We start from the raw sequence: 18,700 nt of genomic DNA, 5'->3' as shown, positions 1-18,700 counted from the left end.
CGTAAATTCTTCATTTTGATTTTGCTTTTGCTTTAATTTTCCATTAAGAAAAAGCATATGGAACCACATAAATTTGAGAAAGATATTAAAGGGACTGGGGATTAGGAAGGCTGTAAAGGGTTGTCGTTGGAGCCATTAGATTTGAAAGTGATGGTGGTTGTGGTGGCCCTGTAAATTAATATCGATGAACATCCCGACCCTTCAACCAAATCTTTCTTGATTCTTTCCTAAGAGAAATTAGGTGTGAAGTTGGGATGCGATTTTTTCGACTGTTTAGGATTTTGTAAATTATGGGTTTCCACTTTTGTCTTTTCTCTAATATCTTTGCCTGCCGGCCACTTTGAGAGTTGCTTATTTTGTTTAGTTTTGTTTTAGGGTTAAATCTTTTTTGGGCATGAATTTGGAACTTTTCTTAGAGTGGGGGCTAAATATTTTTTTCTAAGTTAGGCTATGAATTTAGTAATTGTTTAGGGTTAAAATTTTTTTATTCAAGTTAGACTCAAAAGTCGGTAATTATTTTTATATTAGGGTTTAAACTTTATTTTTTAATTTATTCTTCAAAAACTCTTAGTTTAAGCTCTAATGTTTGAACAATAGTCAACTTTAGACTACAAATAGTGATTTAACCCTTTGTTTTAGGATAAAGTGATATTTACTGTCAAATTTTTTTATTTATTTGCTCTTTAAACTTAAATTTTGTTAAGTTATGATATGTTACACTTTGATATTATGTCATATTAAATTTTTAAAAGCTTTCGAAATTTTTTAAAAAAGTATCAAGTGATGATGTGACACTTGGGACTAGATTGGGAAAAGTAGCTAAATCCAGGGCCTAATGTTAATAAAAGAATCAAAGACCAAGAAAGAAAAAGTACCAAATTTAGGGGTTAAATATTATTTTATCCTTTTGTTTTTGCATTTTGGTGGGCAGTGGGCTGAGCTTGCCCCATGAAATTTTAAATCTTTCCTTCAGCTTTTACGAAGTTGGGAGTTTTCTTCAGTTTCATCATGAAATAATAATATCAACAAAGAAACAAAAGGACAATTTTCTATTTGACTTGTCATGTCCATCAAAATTATTTGCTAATATAGATATGTGTATTTTTTATTTGAACAAGTGTGCAAATCATTGGTTCTTTAAAATATATATATATATAAATTGTCAAATTGGGTTTCATAATTGAAATGAAAACAATTTTGCTGTATTGTTGACAAATTCTGATGGGGGAATAATATACAAATGATTCTACGGATTAGATTGGAATTTTAAAATTGAAAAATATAAAAATAATAATTAAAATTTTTTATCTATTACATTTTTCATGTCTTTGCTGGGTTAGGCCCAATATATATTGGATGGGTAGTAAACATTAGGTTTTACATGTTTATAGGTTGAATTATTAGTTTATGTCTTAAAGTTTGTTCAAAATTTAAAAGGATTTGAGTAAAAGAATTAGACTTGAAAATGAATTTGAATAAAAAAATTAGACACATTTAAAATATGAGTCGGGATTGAGCCTTAAATGTTTAAATAAAATCTAAGTAAATAAGTTCAATGTTAAATTTAAGCTGACAATTTAACTCTCAAATTAATGACTAGATAATCAAAGCGACTTGATCGATACTATATTTATAGTTGAAGTATTTAAATAAGTTTTAAAATTTGAGCTTTTGTGGATGTATAGTATAATTTACTCTTAATTAAATAGGAAGTGAACTCTTAAAATTACGAGATTATAAATTTTAGATTTATTTTAATTCAAAATCTGAACTCTATAATAAAAAAAAATGATTCCAATATCCTAATCAAATTTTGAAAGAAAAAAGGAATCAAAATGGGTTAGACTTAAGAGGCTAAGTTCGCATTCAAAAGAAATATTTGACGTGCTCAATCGTTTTACACGCGGTGATGCGTCACTGCATGAAAACAAAGGGGGGTCTCCCAACTAATTCTTCGGTGTTTTTCCATCTCCCCGTTTGACTGTTATTTTCATTAAAATTTGCTGTTACTTTTTTGGCTTTACCAAAATTACGAATTTATCATTTATATTTTAATTTGATTAATTTTAATTTTTTTATCTTTTAAATTTGTTATTTTTAATTTTTATATTTTTTAAATTTTTAAATTTTATAATATATTTATTACTTCGTATTGAAATTTTAAAATTTGAAAAATATAAATATTAAAACTGATCAAATTAAAGTAGGAGGGTTAAATTCATAACTTTTGTAAAATATATGAACTAATAGCATAATTTATTCTTTTTCCTTTCATAATTCTTTTTGTACATAACAGAAACTAACAAAAGAATGCAGAATTAGAAATGAACAACCCCTTCCCATGTGCATCCGCTTGCAATAAGGGTAATAGGCTCGAATGCTGCTCAAACAAATTGTTCACTCTTAACTTTGATTCATGAGCCAAATTCATCAAGTGAACTATAAATTTGTTGGCTTTGTAGAGCGTATGTCTCACATCAACAATCCACCCTTTGTCAATCAAATTCAAGCAATCCTTAATAAGCGTACCTATAGGATGGCAATGTTCATGTGGTCGTCTTAAGAAATTTACTACCAACAACGCATCTAATTCAACGATTAAGTTAGTAATGTGAAGCGATTTTGTAAGACACAAACTAATCTGGACACCCCCACAAATCAGCTTATACACTATCTGTGACACCGATTTTCATAAAAAAAACCACTCATCCAAGTAGCATTTGCGTCCTTCAACAGCCAACCAATCGCTGCCATTCTAGATCCCTACTTAATGCACACATCAGTATTGAGAATATAAGTTCTCGGCGGAGGTTTTGACCATTGAACCCAACGTGACTCGCGAACGAAACTTGGCGCATTCAAATTCATAGCATTTTTAGTATCCACTGCGAAACACTTTGCATAACCGAAAGCAACAGTAGCCAAAGTTGACTGACCTTGAAATACAACTTTATTACAACATTTCCAAGTACTCCATAAGGATGTAATGAAGATAACACCCCAAGGAACGTTAAACGACACCAAATGTGTATCTCTGCAATTCCATTGCAGCCAGTAATGGAACTTCAAGGAAAAGAAGTCCGACTGCCTTAACGATACTCGAAAGGCCAACCACATCTTCGAAACTAAGCATTCCAGAAAAATATGATCAAGAGATTCCATATCAGCACCACACGTGATGCAATAAGCATTATCAACTATCGACTTCCTCGTGCATGTCTAATTCGTATTTAAGCGGTTTAAAACAAGAAGCCAAATAAAAAATCGAAAACGTTCAGGATAAAGGGATGTGCCACACCCACTCCAACCGCATGTTGTTTACAACAATTTATACGTTGATCCGGTAGAATATTTACCATCGCTTTCCAGCCCCCAATAACAGACATCTGCACTATTTTCAAAGATAATTGGAACAGGAACCGCAGAAATTTCAAGCTAAATATATTGGTCGACAACTCCATCGCAATTGATGTCAAATTCCATTGACCATCATCGTCAATACAATCATCTACTTTCACCTCTTCGATCACTAATTGAGTACCCCATTTGATCACATAGGAGAGCTCTACCTACCAACCAGTCATGCCAAAATTTAATATCACGACCACTCCCCACTCTCCATTGACAGCCTTTAGCTAAAATACTGCGAATATTTCAAGAGTCCACGCCAAGTGGACGAAGCATATGCTTTTGGTGCTACTTTCATAAAGGAAGTCTGATGTAAATACTTATATTTAAAAATTTAGCACCACAAAGCCTTACGGTTCGAATGTAGACGCCAACTTGCTTTGGTCAGTAAGGCTAGATTGTTCAATCGAGCTTTCCTCAACCCCAATCCACCAATATTCTTCATCTTACAAACTTGATTCCAATTAACTAAATGATTGTGGGTCAAATCAGTGGATCCATCCCACAAGAAGTTACGATTGAGACGGTCTAATTCCTCACAAATAGAAATCGGAAGAAGAGCAGACTGCATCACATACGACAGAAGTTGTGGATTGGATTAAAACTTTCCTTCCAGTCGAAGAAAGCACTTTACCTTTCCGATCTCCAAGTTTCTTCATAACACAATCCACCAAATACGAGTAGGTATCCTTCGACTCTTGCTTGTGAATAATTTGGACCCCCAAGTAAGTCCATGGTCGAGTATGCGTACTGCCTAATAATGCTGAATCGAATCAAGAAATACTCCAAGAGGCACATGATAGGTTTGTTTTCTATGCACCTTGGAGGTACTAAAATGTATCAAGATTTATGAGGATCATATTGATGGCCGAAAATGAAACGAGAAGTAGTTAAATATGTTGCAAAATGTCTAATTTGTTAGAGAATTAAAGCCGAACTTCAAGTTCCAACGGGTTTACTAACATATTGATTTCTAAGTGAAAATGAGAAAGACTAACTATGGATTTGTTGTAGGTTTCCTACCACTTTGAAGAAGAATGCTACTTAGGTGATAGTTGACAGATTGACAAAATCAACTTATTTATTAGCCGTGCAACTACATGGTGTTCCTGTTTCTATCATTTCGGATTGGGATCTTAGATTCACCTCGAGATTTTGGAAATAATTGCATGAGTCTTTAGGAACTAAACGGAGTTTCAGCACAATTTTCCTTTCGGAGATTAACGAGCAATCCGAACTGATAATGTTCTTAAAGATATGTTTCAAGCTTGCATTATTGACTTTGAAAGCAACTGTGGATACGTCTTGTTGTTGTGGAATTTGTATTAGACTAAATTTGATAAAAAAAATATTGGGTCAAAGTTGATTCAAGAAACCGAAAGTAAAGTCCGTTTAATTAAAAATAGGTTAAAAGCAACATTAAATAAACAAACATTGTATGTAGACTTGAAACAGAAAAATATCGAATATATTGTTGGAGATAAAATATTGGATAAATTATACCGACAGTCACCCAACTTTGGGGTAGCTGAGAAAACAGTCACCTAAGTTCCATTTCAGTAACTCAACTTTTAAAAAGTTACAAAACAGTCCATTTTGCCGTTTTCCGTCACAGACGTCACGGCAAAGTGACATGGCAGGTGATGGGGTCTAACATTTTCTTCTTCCCTAAACCCATTTCTCCCTCCCTCATTCTCTTTCTTCTTCCTTTAAAGAAATCCCTGTAATTTTCTTCTTCCCTAAACCCAACAAATTTCTTCTTACTTTGAAGACAAAACAAACACAATCCGTGTAATTTACCTTTCACTTCTTTTATTTTTGCTTTTCAAATTAAAGTTCTGAGTTTCATTTCTCTTACAATCGCTCCCAAACTCTCTCCAATTGCAGTATACAATACTTGTTGTATACTTGTAAGTTGTAACGAGAAAATAGGCAATTCAAGCTTTTGTAAAGATAAAATTTAATATGGAAATTAGGACTAAAAATCTCAATGAACGGTGCCTGCATTCAAACTTATAGCAGAGAAAAACACAGTGAAGGAAAGGACAAATTTCAAGCTTTTAATGGGAAAATTTTTTAAGTGGCTAGTAAATGACCATCAAGTTCTAATCCGGGGATGCTAATCAAGCAGCCGACAACTTGGCCAAATCTGGAATTGGAAGATCGTCTCACTCGCTTCTGCCAAATTCAACTTAATGCTTTAGGTTCTGCTTTCGTTCTTCATTTTTACTTAAGCTTTCCAACAGAAAAAAAAAAGAAGAAGAAGAGGAGAAGGAGAAGAAGAAGAAGAAGGTTTAATGGTTAATATGCCGTGCACCTAGAACAAAAATTTCCCTCTTTTCAAGCTCAAGTTCTTTGTTTCTCCTCCTTTTTTTAATAACTTTTAATTCAATATTTTTAATATCTTCAAGCCTGTTCTTAACCAAAGCATCTTTAGTAGAGGTTTCAATGGCTATAAATCCGGATAATTATTCTTCAAGCAAAATTATCTGCCCCTTTATCTGGCTACCATTGCTATTTTTCCTCTGCAATTCCTCTATCAACTACTTTGCAATGTCTAGCTGCTTTATTTCCATGTTACCCTGCCTTATAATTTCTTGAAGATCTTTATCTCAGCCTTAAGTGCAGAAATTGTGAAATTGAGCTTGCCAATTTCTGCAGTTTTGCGAGTTAAATCCTTCTGCAAATAAGCAATGCATGACAACTTCTCTTTTAGACTATGCAACTCAAGCAGTTTCGTTTCAAAGGTTAATCTCCTGCTCTCCAACTCCTTAATGGGACTTTGTGAATGCTCTATTTCTGTATTTGAGTTCAAATTCTTTGTGTTAACCACTTCAGTCCCCTCTTCATTTTGCATGTCCTCTTCCTGCAAGAACTTTGTTTTTTCATTAGACTTATGTATAAGAGTGAAAATTATTGAAAGGGATAAGATGAAGTACTGAAAATTAAATAAATGGCGGAGGGAAATGGTGGAGGAAGAAAGTTGGTGATTAATAAGAATAATGAAGCCACTTTACCGACATGGCAAGTTAACTTGCCACATCAGCTGGTTAACTTGACACGTCAGCAGTCCCGTTAACACCTTAACGGTAACTGTTAATCAGTGACTATTTTGTCACTTTTTTATAACGTTAGTGGCTGTTTTGTAACTTTTCAAAAGTTGAGTGATTGAAATGAAACTTAAGTGACTGTTTTGTCAGCTAACCCAAAGTTGAACGATTGTTGATGTAATTTACTCTAAAATATTTTTAAAAGTATTACCGTAGAAGAAATTGTCATTGACCTAGGCGCCCGTTGTCTTTATTCTTGTTCTCGCCGTCGCCATATTAGTGAAAATAATAGATGTATTAAAAAGCGAAGATAGTTTACTTTAGTAGTATTAATGAGTAAAAAGGCCCAAAAGCAATGGGCTTATTTATAAAACTAAAAGCCTTTTAGTCACCTGAAAAAAAAAAAAACGCTTGAGTAGACCAGAACTGGAAAGGCTCAAAGCCTATAAATGGCGGGACGCTTGCCTTAGATCGAAATTTTAAGCACCCTAACCAACCAACCAATCAATCTCTCTCTGGAAATCTCACTATTTTTACACTCTCAAAGATTTATCCAAAAACCCTCCGATCGTTAAAACCCAAACTTCTCCTATTTCTGTTCTCCACCGCTCTCTTTTTTTTTTTGGTCATATATGCTCTCCTTTTTCTTCTAAAATTTTCTATTTTCTAGTGTTTTGTTAATTTTATTTTTTATTGAAAACCCTAGATTTCTTTTTTCTTCTTCTCTTTGGGTCTGCTTTTGTTTTGCAGATAGAGGAATTTGGAGAGTTGTAGCGGTGTGAGACATTCCTGATCCAATGGAGGCCGCGGCCAGTGTCGCCGCCTCGCGGAGCGGTTCGTTGCCGATGCAATCATCGTCGCGGAAAGAGTGGCGTGCCGTTTCCGACAATCATGTGGTTCGGAACCCCGGGGATGATGTGGTAATTTCATCTGGTCATGAAGGTTTCTTCGCTCTGTCTTTTTGTGGTTAATGAGAACAATGTTGAAACGATAACATAATCGTGTTTTGCATATGAAATTCCGAACTGAAAACAATTACCTTGATTAATTTAATATTACTACTTGTGTTTGGTATTCTTCAGTGCTCATAAGCAAAAGCAACATTAGCGTGTATCTATTTATTTATTTTCATTGATCTTTTTGGTCCTTCTAGTTTGTTTACTTCCATACAGTTTTATTACCCAATTATTATTTAGTTCCACTTATTTCACACTTTTGGGTTGGGGTTCTTTGATCGCCATTCATTAACCTACCTTGTGCTCTAAATTGAAACAGTTTGATGCATTTATTAAAATCTTTGGCTCACTTCGATGACAAGTTTGTGGTCAATGGGTTGTTGGAATGATTGGGAATGTGAATTTGGGTTGTTTTAACTGTGTTTAAATATTTATGTAATCCCAAGAACTTAGCGTTTCATATGCTAGAAAGTTTATTAGTTATATTGAAGTGAGGAAATGCTCTTCTGTTAACGGTGGGATTGTCGCTTTGAACTGTGTTAGTGAAAGATTCCTATTTCTGTTATTTTTGAACCAGCGGAGTTCATTATTTGTTTTATTCAGTTTTCTTGCAATGTGTAGGGATTGGACAGATCAAAGTTGGGACAATCTGATGAGGGAACCTTATATGAGGTAAGGCTTTTTGAATTAAGATTAAATTCCATTTTGGACATGATGAAAAAGTGATTTGGTTGAATGCTTATTCAGATGCAACATGGAGGAGAGCCTGCTGATGCTGACTTCTTTCCAATCACGGTGGATGGAAGTCTAGACGATGACATATTGCAACAGCGAATCCATGATGTTGCCAGACAGAGAGAGCAGCTCCAGCAGATGGAGGTTGAACTGCGAGCTCAAGCAATTGCTAGATCAAGGGTTCTGGAAATGCAGAGCAGATATGATGCTGAAATCAAAGCCCATGCCAATACTGCTGCCAAGCTTGAGGTTTGAATTTAGAATGTGACTCATAGTATGATTCTTCTGAAATTCAACTATCAGAAATAAGAACTAAGTCAAGTTTTAACTGCTTCAAAAAATTATAATGATCTTTATTTATGAAAAACTAAAAGAAGAAAGAGAAGAATTCAAGTTTCATGCATAAGATTATAAACTTAGATAAATTTGTCGTCATATGTTGACTGTGGAAGTGAGTAAATTAGTGAAACCTGCCTTTTTCTTTCAAGTTGAGCATCTTTTGTTTGGTATTGTGCAAAATATCAGTGAGATCCGTTCACACTGGAAATTATTCAAGCATGCAACAAGAAGATTCTAGCAAAGTTACTGTCCTTTTCTGTGACTTACAGTCTATGTTTGGCTTTATTTCCTTATATAGGAGCAACTCCGTGAAAGTGAGCAGACCATACATCAGTTGGAAAGGAAAATGGAAGAGAAAGATAGAGAATTACATGCCATAAAAGTGGAAAAAGAAGAGGTCTTTCTGTTTCTTCATTCTGCCTTGGGGTTTTTTTAAATTTTAATTAAAGCCTTTTTCTAGCAAGTCATGTGTAAATTAGGGCTCTTGGATCATGTTGGCAGGCCTGGGCAAAGGAAGACCTCCTCAGAGAACAAAATAAGGAACTAGCAACTTTTAGGTGTGTGTTTGTTGTGTTTTATTCTTAAAAGCTTTCTATTTGCAGTAACCATAGTCCTCAATGCAATTTGTTTATACGAGTGTTTTGTTTATATTAGTAGTTGCTGTGTGACCAACACACTTTAAAGTTTCTAAACGTATTCTAGAGTTGGTTATAATATATTAGCTTTTAGTATTTATCATTGAATGGAATTTCCTATTCTTTTTCCTTCGACAGAAGAGAGCATGATCATTCAGAAGCAGAGAGAGCCCAGCATATAAAACAGATACATGATCTTCAAGAGCATGTTCAAGAAAAAGAGAGGCAGATTATTGAGTTGCAGGAACAGGTCTGTACATTTTAAAAGTTTTTATGCTCTTTAAAAAAAAAAATTCTGGACGTTAAGGTGTGAATGCTCTGTTATAGTGTCCATGGTGTGCATCTGTAATTACTGAATGCTGTAATAACTTATTTTCAGGTTAAGTCATTTTACAAAACAAATTTGTTTCTGTTCGGAATGTCAATTAACTATAATGTTGGTTGCTAGAAGTCTAGCCGTTTTTCCTAATGCTAGTCTATGCTTCAGTATAGGGCTGCTCAGGAAGCCATTCTTTTTAAGGATGAACAGTTGAGAGATGCCCAAACTTGGCTTTCACGTGTCCAGGAGGTGGATGTTTTGCAGTCAAGTACAAACCACACCTTACAGGCTGAATTAAGAGAATGGACAGAGCAATATAATCAGCTGTGGCATGGCTGTCAGAGACAGGTTGATGAGATTTAAGTTTCTTATTTATTCTTTCTCTACTTAAATAAATATGTAATTTTAAGTGAATTTAGATTGACTGTCCTTGTTAATGTTAGTTTGCAGAAATGGAGAGACTTCATTTACATACGGTGCATCAGCTTCAACTTGAACTGGCTGATGCAAGAGAGAGGAAAGGTACTTATAGTGATGAATCATGTATAACACAAGCAAATTCAAAAGATTTACCTCAATTTGGTCAACATAATGGAAACCAAGTGGATTCTAATGGAAGTGGTGCAATAAATGTGGATACTGGGGTAATTTCAAAGGGGGCTTCAGCCAGTGTTCAACCATTTTCTGGCAATGTATCAAATCTGGTAAGATTGATGTTTCTTTACCGAAGTGGTGTTGCTGGGATTGTTTTGCAATGAGATATCTAATATTTTATAACCATCTGTAAAGCAATTATAAGTATATGCTTTTTCTTCATATTGTAGTGTTCCATTGGCAAAACATGATATAGCTTATGGTTAGTTTTATTGAAATCATGGATCTCTGCAGCCCTTTTCTCTCTCCTTGTTTCTACATTTCATCTAATGTCTGGCTTAAGATGGTGCTTGTAAACTCATTTTTAGAGGTTTTTAGACCATAGACTGGTATTCATCTAATTTAGGATTCTTTCTATTGCTTCCTCTTATATTACTCCATTTATATCAGAATCAGAATGATCATGTTCGAAGTGTTCCGATTGCTCCACTTGGGATGGCTGCTTATCTCCCACCTGAGCAGGTTACTGCTCTGCAGTCATTTGTCATGCATCAACAGGGGGTTCCTCATTCTGTGGCATCCCATGTTGGACCCTACTCAATGCAAGCAATGTCATCCGTCCAACAGTGGCAGAACCAACAGGTTTGGTCAAAACAATGCATTATTAGTTGTGTCAAAGTTTTCTTTAGTTATGTTCAATGTTTTTTTCATCTTGTTCTTCAGGCTTCATCAGAGGGTTTCCAGCCTTCTGGCCCGAATCAACTTCCACCATTGCAAACCGATCAAAGTCTCAGGAGGTCAGACGTAAGTCATGAGTGCGAAATATCTGTTGATGGACAAGCCATTTGTCCAGACCATGTAGATCATATAAGCCAAGGGTCAGAGTCGATTTCTGTAATATCATCATCTACTGGAAAAGCACAGGTTCTTTAAATTAAGATTATTTTACTGACACTGCTCGATACTGTTTTCATCTATCCTTGTAACTTGTTAAAACCGTTTCTTTGTAGGTCGTTGAGTCAATTAACTCAAGTTACCTTGTGAAACCCCAATCTGAGCCAAACTTGCAACAGATTTCTTCACAATTTCATGATGCATTGAAATTGGGCACTCTTGAACAGAGCTGTGAATCCAAGGTTTGTCAGTTTGGCTAATCTTCAAGCAGTTGCAGAGCTCAGAGCTAACCTCTACTTAAACTTTGAACTGGACAGGAACAGAATATGCTTAACATGAAAAATCATATGCTGAAGGACCAAGATCTAACGGTGGAAGAAGCAAGTACTGCTGCCAGTGCCAGCCTATCTCCTCCTGATTCTTCAGTGCAGTCTGTCGGTTCCTGTGAAACAACAATCAGCAATGGCACTGGTGCTATTTTGCCCAAAAAGTCTGTAACGACTGAGCAGAATAATATATTGATGCCAGGTAAGACTTCAGAGGCTGCTCTGCTTGAGGAAAGAGCATTGTTGGCCTGCATTGTTCGTACAATTCCACCTGGTGGGAGAATTCGAATCAGTTCAACGGTTAGTGCTTTAGTGGTCTGCTAATGATTTTTCTTAGGTCACCTTGCTATGGTATTACGCACGGGTTTGACTTATATCTGTCAATTGCAGCTACCAAATAGGCTGGGGAAAATGCTTGCGCCTTTACACTGGCATGATTACAAGAAAAAGTATGGAAAGCTGGATGACTTTGTAGCCAGTCACCCTGAGGTTCGTTCTTGCAACTTTTCTCATTTAAAATAATTCCTTCTGAAGATTTGAAATCGTAATTTCTTTGTGATTTCAGTTATTTGTAATTGAGGATGATTATATTCGGCTTCGGGAGGGAGCACAGGAGATAATAGCAGCCACAGCTGCTGTTGCTAAAGTTGCTGCAGCTGCTGCAGCCTCATCTCCTCACTCCACATTTTTGCCTTCTGTTGCTGTTACTCCGATTGCACCACCTAACCGACTAAAGAAAGGAGTCCCATCAGTTGACTCCAACCATGTGAGGAATGAGAATGCTGTTTTCAAGAAGCAAGCAGCAGTCTCTAAAAATGCAGCTGATGATCATTCGCAGCTGTTAGGAATGCAGAAACAACAATCAAATGGCATTTCTTTTGGTGTGGTCAGTAGTCTCTCAAATGTAAAAATATTGAGCAAATCTAAAGACCCTACAGAAATTAATAGAGCCAATTTTGAGAGAACAAGTGTTGAAAGCAAGGCCTCTGCTCATGGAAGGTCTAATTCGAATTTTGTTGGAAAACAGGACAGGTATGCAACTTAAAACCCCTCAGATAGCTTAACTTCATTATTCAGTTCATGTTTTTCGTGTACTGAGCTTAATTTTCTTGTACCATGGCAGGGCAACTGGGGCAGCATTAACTTCTAGAAGATAGCTTGTGCATTTACCTCAATTGTGAGTTGTCTTGTTTGTTTTGATGAACTGATACTAGTTTGTTATTATAGCATATTTGATTTCATGGATGTTTATAATATCATCGCTCAACCAAAACAAGTTTTCAAGAGATTTATCGATCTCATTTTGTTCCAGCAGGATACACCGAATCTCGATGTTGAGTGGTGGATCATGCATTAAGCTGATTTCAATAATTTTGGGATATGATTTTATAGTTTGATTGTATCTCTTGATCTTGGTCATCAGCTGTCTTTTGCATCTGTGAAAAATTCTCTGATTGGAACCTAAGGTGGCTATTTTTAAATTATTTTTTTTGCCTATTGGCCCTCGATCCATCAGAAAACCAAACTATTTATTTTACTGTGTTATGGTCAAACACTAAAGCTGCACATTTTATTTACTGCATCGGTATCCAATTATTTCTCTCATTTTTCACTTTGTGAGCTCATTTGTGAAACATTTAGAATCTGGGAAGATTGAGCTCAATTAAATGCCTGTTTTAATTTTTTTTATTTAAATATAAGCATTAGATGTCAGGTTGATGCTTGTGGCTTGTGCATCAGCAATTTTGGCAAAGATACCTTGGGTTGTGCTGCAGGATTGCTTGAAAACTGAAAACATTTTATAAACTCAGATCAATCATAATTTATCTCATCTTTGCTGTTACAAACATTATTAGGATGCACCATATTTTTTTTTTGGGGGGGGGGATGACATAATGGAAGGTGTGGGCTGGGACTGTTCCACGGAAAAAAAGGGGTTAAATTTTATTAAAAAAAATATTCATACAAATCAATACATGCAAAACCCTGAACACATTGAACACTCGTTAAACCTAAAGGTAAAATATGTTTAAAGAAGTGGCAATGCTGAAAGATCAATTAACCTTTTTTGAATCTGTACATTGATGATGCTCATTAACTGTGGGGCTGCTACATATTTTCCTCTACAGAATCAATAAAAAGCAGGAACTACGAAATGAAAGAAATCCAGACCCTAATTTTCCTTTGAGATGGGAAGTGGATGAAAGAAAAAGAGCGCAAAAGTGGGCTGTTTTGCTCCATATTTATTTTTGCACCGTCTATATGTTATATTGGTTGCCAGCTTTGGTCGAACTCGAAATAATTAGATGAGTGAATTTTTGTTGAATTATTTAAATTATAAAATTATTTAAAATTTATAAATTATTAAATCTCGTGTTTTTTATATTTTTTTATCACTTCCGAATTTTTTTTTTCAAAGATCACTTTTAACTCTTTTGTTGACTCAAAAATCAATCTAGCTTGAATAATATTGACTGTTAGTGTCACTTGGCATGACAACCAACTATAAAAAACATAGTTGTAGAAACTGGATCCAACTTGCTAATAAGACTTGCAATTGGATGGTAAACAGATCCGGATTGAGGTAATAGTTGAATTGATTTATCTGGATTTTAAAATTTTCTTTAAAAAAATTATGAATCTTTTAATTTAATTAATTGAAATCGGATCAATGATGTAATTAGCTAAATCAAGAATCGGTGACCTGCTTTGTTCGACTACCACTATGACAAAAAGCAAACATTAAAACCCAAAAATTAATAGTAGTAGTGCTAAAATAGTTGAAGGAAACGACAAGGTTCAGTGTCGTAAGTAAGGTCCATTCTCGTTTTAAGTTTCTTTTTTGAACAGAAAAGAAACAGAAAATAAATTATTAAAAGGAAGAAGAAGAAAGGGAAGGGAGAAGATCAACTATGGGGTACGTATTAAGGGTAAGATTGGCGTCATTCTTCACGGGGACTGCTACGGCGTCGTTTCTCGGCCTCTACATCCTCTACAAAGATTACAAGGTTGCTCATGAATCTATCGCCCAACAGGTCCTTTCGCCCCACATTTTCCTTTTTCACATTGTTTTTGTTTTATAGCATATTAATTGCCTTTCAGTTTCCGATTAAATTTATGGGTTAATTTCCATTTTCGGATTTATGCTCATTTTCAAGTTTTATTTAGCAAAAAACCATATTCATGGCGGTATCGAAGCTAGGAAAACTGAATTTTAGATGCTTCATTTTATAATTTTCCCCTCTATGTGATTGGTTCTGCTGCAGGATTGTTTGTTTACCATGCATTTGGAATATGAAGGAGGCACTGATTTGTATATATGCTTGGATGATTAGTGATTGTGGATGAAAATATTAGAATATCGTCGGTTGTTCACTATTCTGGCTGTGGGGGATATATGCTATTAGAGTTATCTCTTTAGGCTGATTTTCATGGTCGAAATTAGCCCGATTCAGATGCATAGGTGGGAGGGGGGTTGACAATGCAATGTAATAAAAGCCACACTATGTACTTAACATTGCTAGTAGATGAAATGGAGAAGTTTTAGGGTATAGGGATTCAAGTTAAAAATTCTTATTCTTTGTTCACCTTTTGACATTATTCGGTTAGATTATTTGGGATGATCAATTCTTTTCCATACTTTTAGTGCATTTTTGCTTTTCATCCAATTCGGTCCGATTCTCTGTTAGTTGTTCCTGTCCGGTGGTGGACCTTTTTCATCCATGGTTGTTCTTTATTATGCCTTATGGAACCCGTGGTATGCTAGCTATAGATGTAGTTTCTTCAAGAGTGAAGCCATAAGATGTATATTATATAGCAAAAGATAGAATAGTATTAGGAAAGATAATTAACACCGGATGCTTGATTTATATAGAAAGATTCTACCACTTGAGACCAGGGGCAAAGCCAGAAAATTTTTTTAGGGGGCCGGATGAAATTTTAAGTTTTTATAGTTTATATTTTTATAATTTGTAAAGGATTAAATTAAATTTTTATAATTTTAGGGGGGCAAAGTGCAATTCTACCTTTACTAATTTAAAATTTTTAAAAAAATTCAAGGCCTAAAATGAAATTTTTCATTTTAGGGGGGGGGGCCGGGGCCCATGCCAGCCCCCACCTGGCTACGCCCCTGCTCGAGACTAGATATTAGAACCATTCCAATGAGGTAATAGTTGCTCTTGGTTAATGATGCTTTAATTAACAGAATAATTAACAAAATTGAATACGTTTGTCTTGTTTGTTTGGTTAGAATCAAATTCATGCATTCCTTTCAGGAGCTCTAACATAGGCACTTTCTTTTTTTCTTTGGTGTGTGTGTATGTGCTTATATTTTTTTACTTGTCTCTTTGTCTCAAGGGGAAAAGTCTTCATGAGCCTCTGAATAGGCGAATATTTGCTGTGGAAAGTTTGAAACATGCTGAAACTTCACAGCACGTGGATGCTACGAAGTAAGTCCTTGGGGGCAAAAAGAATTTTGCTATAAGCGCGATTGTTCCTCAGTAATGTTCTTATTTTCCTCGACTAGTGATACTAAATAATTGTAGTTGAACTATTATGTTCTTTACGGAACGATAGTACACTCTGCAAATTGACATGAACAGTGATTTCATATGAAATTTAAGCTAAAGAGAATTCAGTCTGTCTGTGATTTGCTGCATCTTTTAGTAGCGTAGTTAACTTTCAATTGCCTTTACTACAGTAAATAAATGCTTCATTAAGAACAGTAATCATATTTAAAAGCTGTGTTTAATTTTTAACTATATATGATACTATGTCTCAAATGGTGAAAGCATATATCCAGGACATACATTCAGCCCGAATGCACATATAACCTCCCTACCAGCTGCGTTTTTAGTTCAACGGCCTCCTTAGCATCTTTAAGTTTGCAGTAAAAGCTAAAACCTAGGTTTTATGTCTAATTTACACTGTTCATGCTTATCATTTAACCTAATTAGAGGTGCCACTACACCCCTCATCGAGGGTTACAACTATGATTTATAGATTAGATGCCAATGCGCCATATATTATTTTACTTACCATCCAAGCCATTAGCATTTCTCTACATAAGAAAGTGTGGTATTTAGACTGAGGTCTTTCGGTATTTGGTAGCCACATATTTATTACTCAGAAATGGGGCTCATAGTCAGTTGGCGTGTCTCAGGTCCTATTTCTAACTGCATGGCCATGTTACATGTACTATACTACTTTTGGATCCTATATGAGTCTGGGTATAATATGGCAGAGCCCCATCCAAATATGTTTAATTATTATGGGCTTTATTTTTGGAAAATTTCATAAATAAGGGCAAAAAAAAAAGCATAAGCAATCAAGCATTCTTTTGTTGCTTTATGAAAGGCTTTGGGCCTCTAGCCTGACCCAATTTCCACTTGTTCCTTTTTGAAAACTTACACGTTTTTTACTTTAATTTGTACCATATGGAATTGAACAACTATCTGAGTACTACTGTTAAATTATTAATATGAAAATTAACAACTTAGCAATAAAAATCAATTTACTAAAATAAATTTTGAAAAACAAAAAATGAAATTCATAATTAAGCACTTATACAAAAGCATATGCAAATTTAAAAAATAAATAATGAGTAAATTATACCAACACCACTAAATTATGAAGAAGATTTTGAAATTGAGTGATCAAAATATAAATTTATTAACGATTTATTAAGTGGGTGTAATCCTAATAAATAAATAAGCAATAAAAAAAAGTTTTGACAATTTTAAAAAATTGAAAGAAAAAAGTCCCACATGGTACAAAAGAAAAGAGAGAGGGGAAATAAAATAATAAAACACCAAAACCAGAAAGTCCCAAAGATAATATTCTGATGGAGAGATTGTTGAAATCTTTTGTAGGCCCATGTGGTCCCCTTTTAAGGGATATTAGAGTTAAAGACCCATGTCCCATTCACATGGCTCCCCCAATCCTGAAATACCATAATCTTATTTATTTATTTATTATATTGCTACTTTTAAAAATGGTACAACTTTACTATATTTTAGTATAAAACTAAAAACAAAATACAAGTAATAATAGCTTAGCTTTGAGTTTAAAAAGGGAAAGAGCATTATAGCAATTTGGTTTTGGTTTCCTTGGCGGTGGTAGCATTATAGAAATTTATGTTGAATCAAAAGCAAATATAACCCCAATGCCCAAATGGGAGGGAGGTCCATACCATACCCTCCTTATTCCATTGTTCCTTGGTGGAGAAACATGTCTCCCGCCACCCTTTATTTTCTTATCTTTTAACTTGCCATTGTATTTCTACGGTCAACTTTTTCATTTTCTTAGGGTGTTGGATTCAACATTTCGATTTAGTTCATTTTTATAAATTTATAAAATAATTAATATCACACCACTAAATATTTTTTTAATTAAAATCCATACGTATTAGTATTGTTTTTTTTAATATAAAATTTTGAACCTTATATATTTTTTAAAAATTATTTAATATATATAATAATTATAAATATGAAATGAAATAATTTTTAAATAAAAATTTATCATTCAATAAATTCAAAATAAACAAAGAAAAAAGGGAGAGCATTTCATACTTTAAACAATAAGATTATCACTCACAATACGATGATAGTTCCATAAGAACATATAGATAAACCTATGTTCATGAAGCTTATAAGAATTTTCATCAATACAAGAAAAAAAATGATTACTATGATTTTTTTTACACCAACTGGTATAGTCGAAACTAGTGTGAAACCCATTAGCTAATCTAAATTAAATCGATTTACACTCATTTTTACTCACCTAATGTGAAACCCATTAGCTAATCCAAATTAAGAAACCAGTACATTAAAGTGTGTGTATGTGTATGGTTTAAATGAGGGTAGGACAGAATGCAAAAAGAAAAAAAAAAGTCAGGTTGGAATTACTACATAACAAGAGATTGGGGGAAAACGGGGATGCTTGGGTTAGGGCAGGAAGCGAAGTGACAAGACAGAGTAGGGTGGTTGCACTTGTTTCATTCAAAGGATCATCATCATCCATGATCCGATCCCCCCATGGAACTGGGTTTTGGTTACAAGTTTTAGTGGCAGTGGTACCACCACCACTTCATTAACAAACACCTACCACTGCCCTTTTGTCTGATTTGAGGGACAAATTGAATATCGAGAAGGACAAAATAGAAAGATGGTAAATGTGTAATAAAAGTACTGCAAGCCTTTGATTCCAGAAATTGAATCAACATGTACAACTTGTCTTTGTTTGCAACTCAGGAAATTCGTGTTTTATTATTTTATTTTATTTTTTGTAATGAAACTCTATATATAGATATATATATATAAGAGGAGACGATTGGGTGTTCGCTCAATTGACATCAATATTATTAACAATGTAAGAATATGTGAGTTTTAGTACACTAAAATATAATTCTAAGCATTGTATCAAAACACACTAAAAAATAATTTTT

General features: G+C 34.5%; 1 protein-coding gene across 4 annotated transcripts; it reads left to right on the top strand.

Moving 5' to 3' along the window:
• Positions 1-6,851: 6,851 nt before the first annotated feature.
• On the top strand, positions 6,852-13,623 carry LOC107929567 (uncharacterized). 4 transcript variants are annotated; one of them, XM_041083645.1, is made up of 16 exons: positions 6,852-7,378; positions 8,036-8,086; positions 8,162-8,398; positions 8,787-8,885; positions 8,990-9,045; positions 9,262-9,373; positions 9,611-9,790; positions 9,886-10,146; positions 10,487-10,678; positions 10,760-10,960; positions 11,047-11,172; positions 11,248-11,556; positions 11,647-11,745; positions 11,822-12,288; positions 12,380-12,433; positions 13,386-13,623. In XM_041083645.1, exons 1-15 carry the CDS (start codon positions 7,256-7,258, stop codon positions 12,411-12,413), a joined length of 2,547 nt encoding a protein of 848 aa, XP_040939579.1. In that variant the 5' UTR covers positions 6,852-7,255; the 3' UTR covers positions 12,414-12,433; positions 13,386-13,623. The 4 variants fall into 4 exon arrangements, with proteins under 4 accessions (XP_040939579.1, XP_016716522.2, XP_016716523.2 ...); XM_016861033.2 differs by lacking the exon at positions 13,386-13,623 and adding an exon at positions 12,572-12,868; XM_016861034.2 differs by lacking the exon at positions 13,386-13,623 and adding an exon at positions 12,569-12,868.
• The last annotated feature ends 5,077 nt before the right edge of the window (positions 13,624-18,700 follow it).

Source organism: Gossypium hirsutum, chromosome A12 (assembly GCF_007990345.1).
Source record: "Gossypium hirsutum isolate 1008001.06 chromosome A12, Gossypium_hirsutum_v2.1, whole genome shotgun sequence".
NCBI classification, from domain to species: domain Eukaryota; kingdom Viridiplantae; phylum Streptophyta; class Magnoliopsida; order Malvales; family Malvaceae; genus Gossypium; species Gossypium hirsutum.
This window is presented reverse-complemented; position numbering and strand designations above follow the sequence as displayed.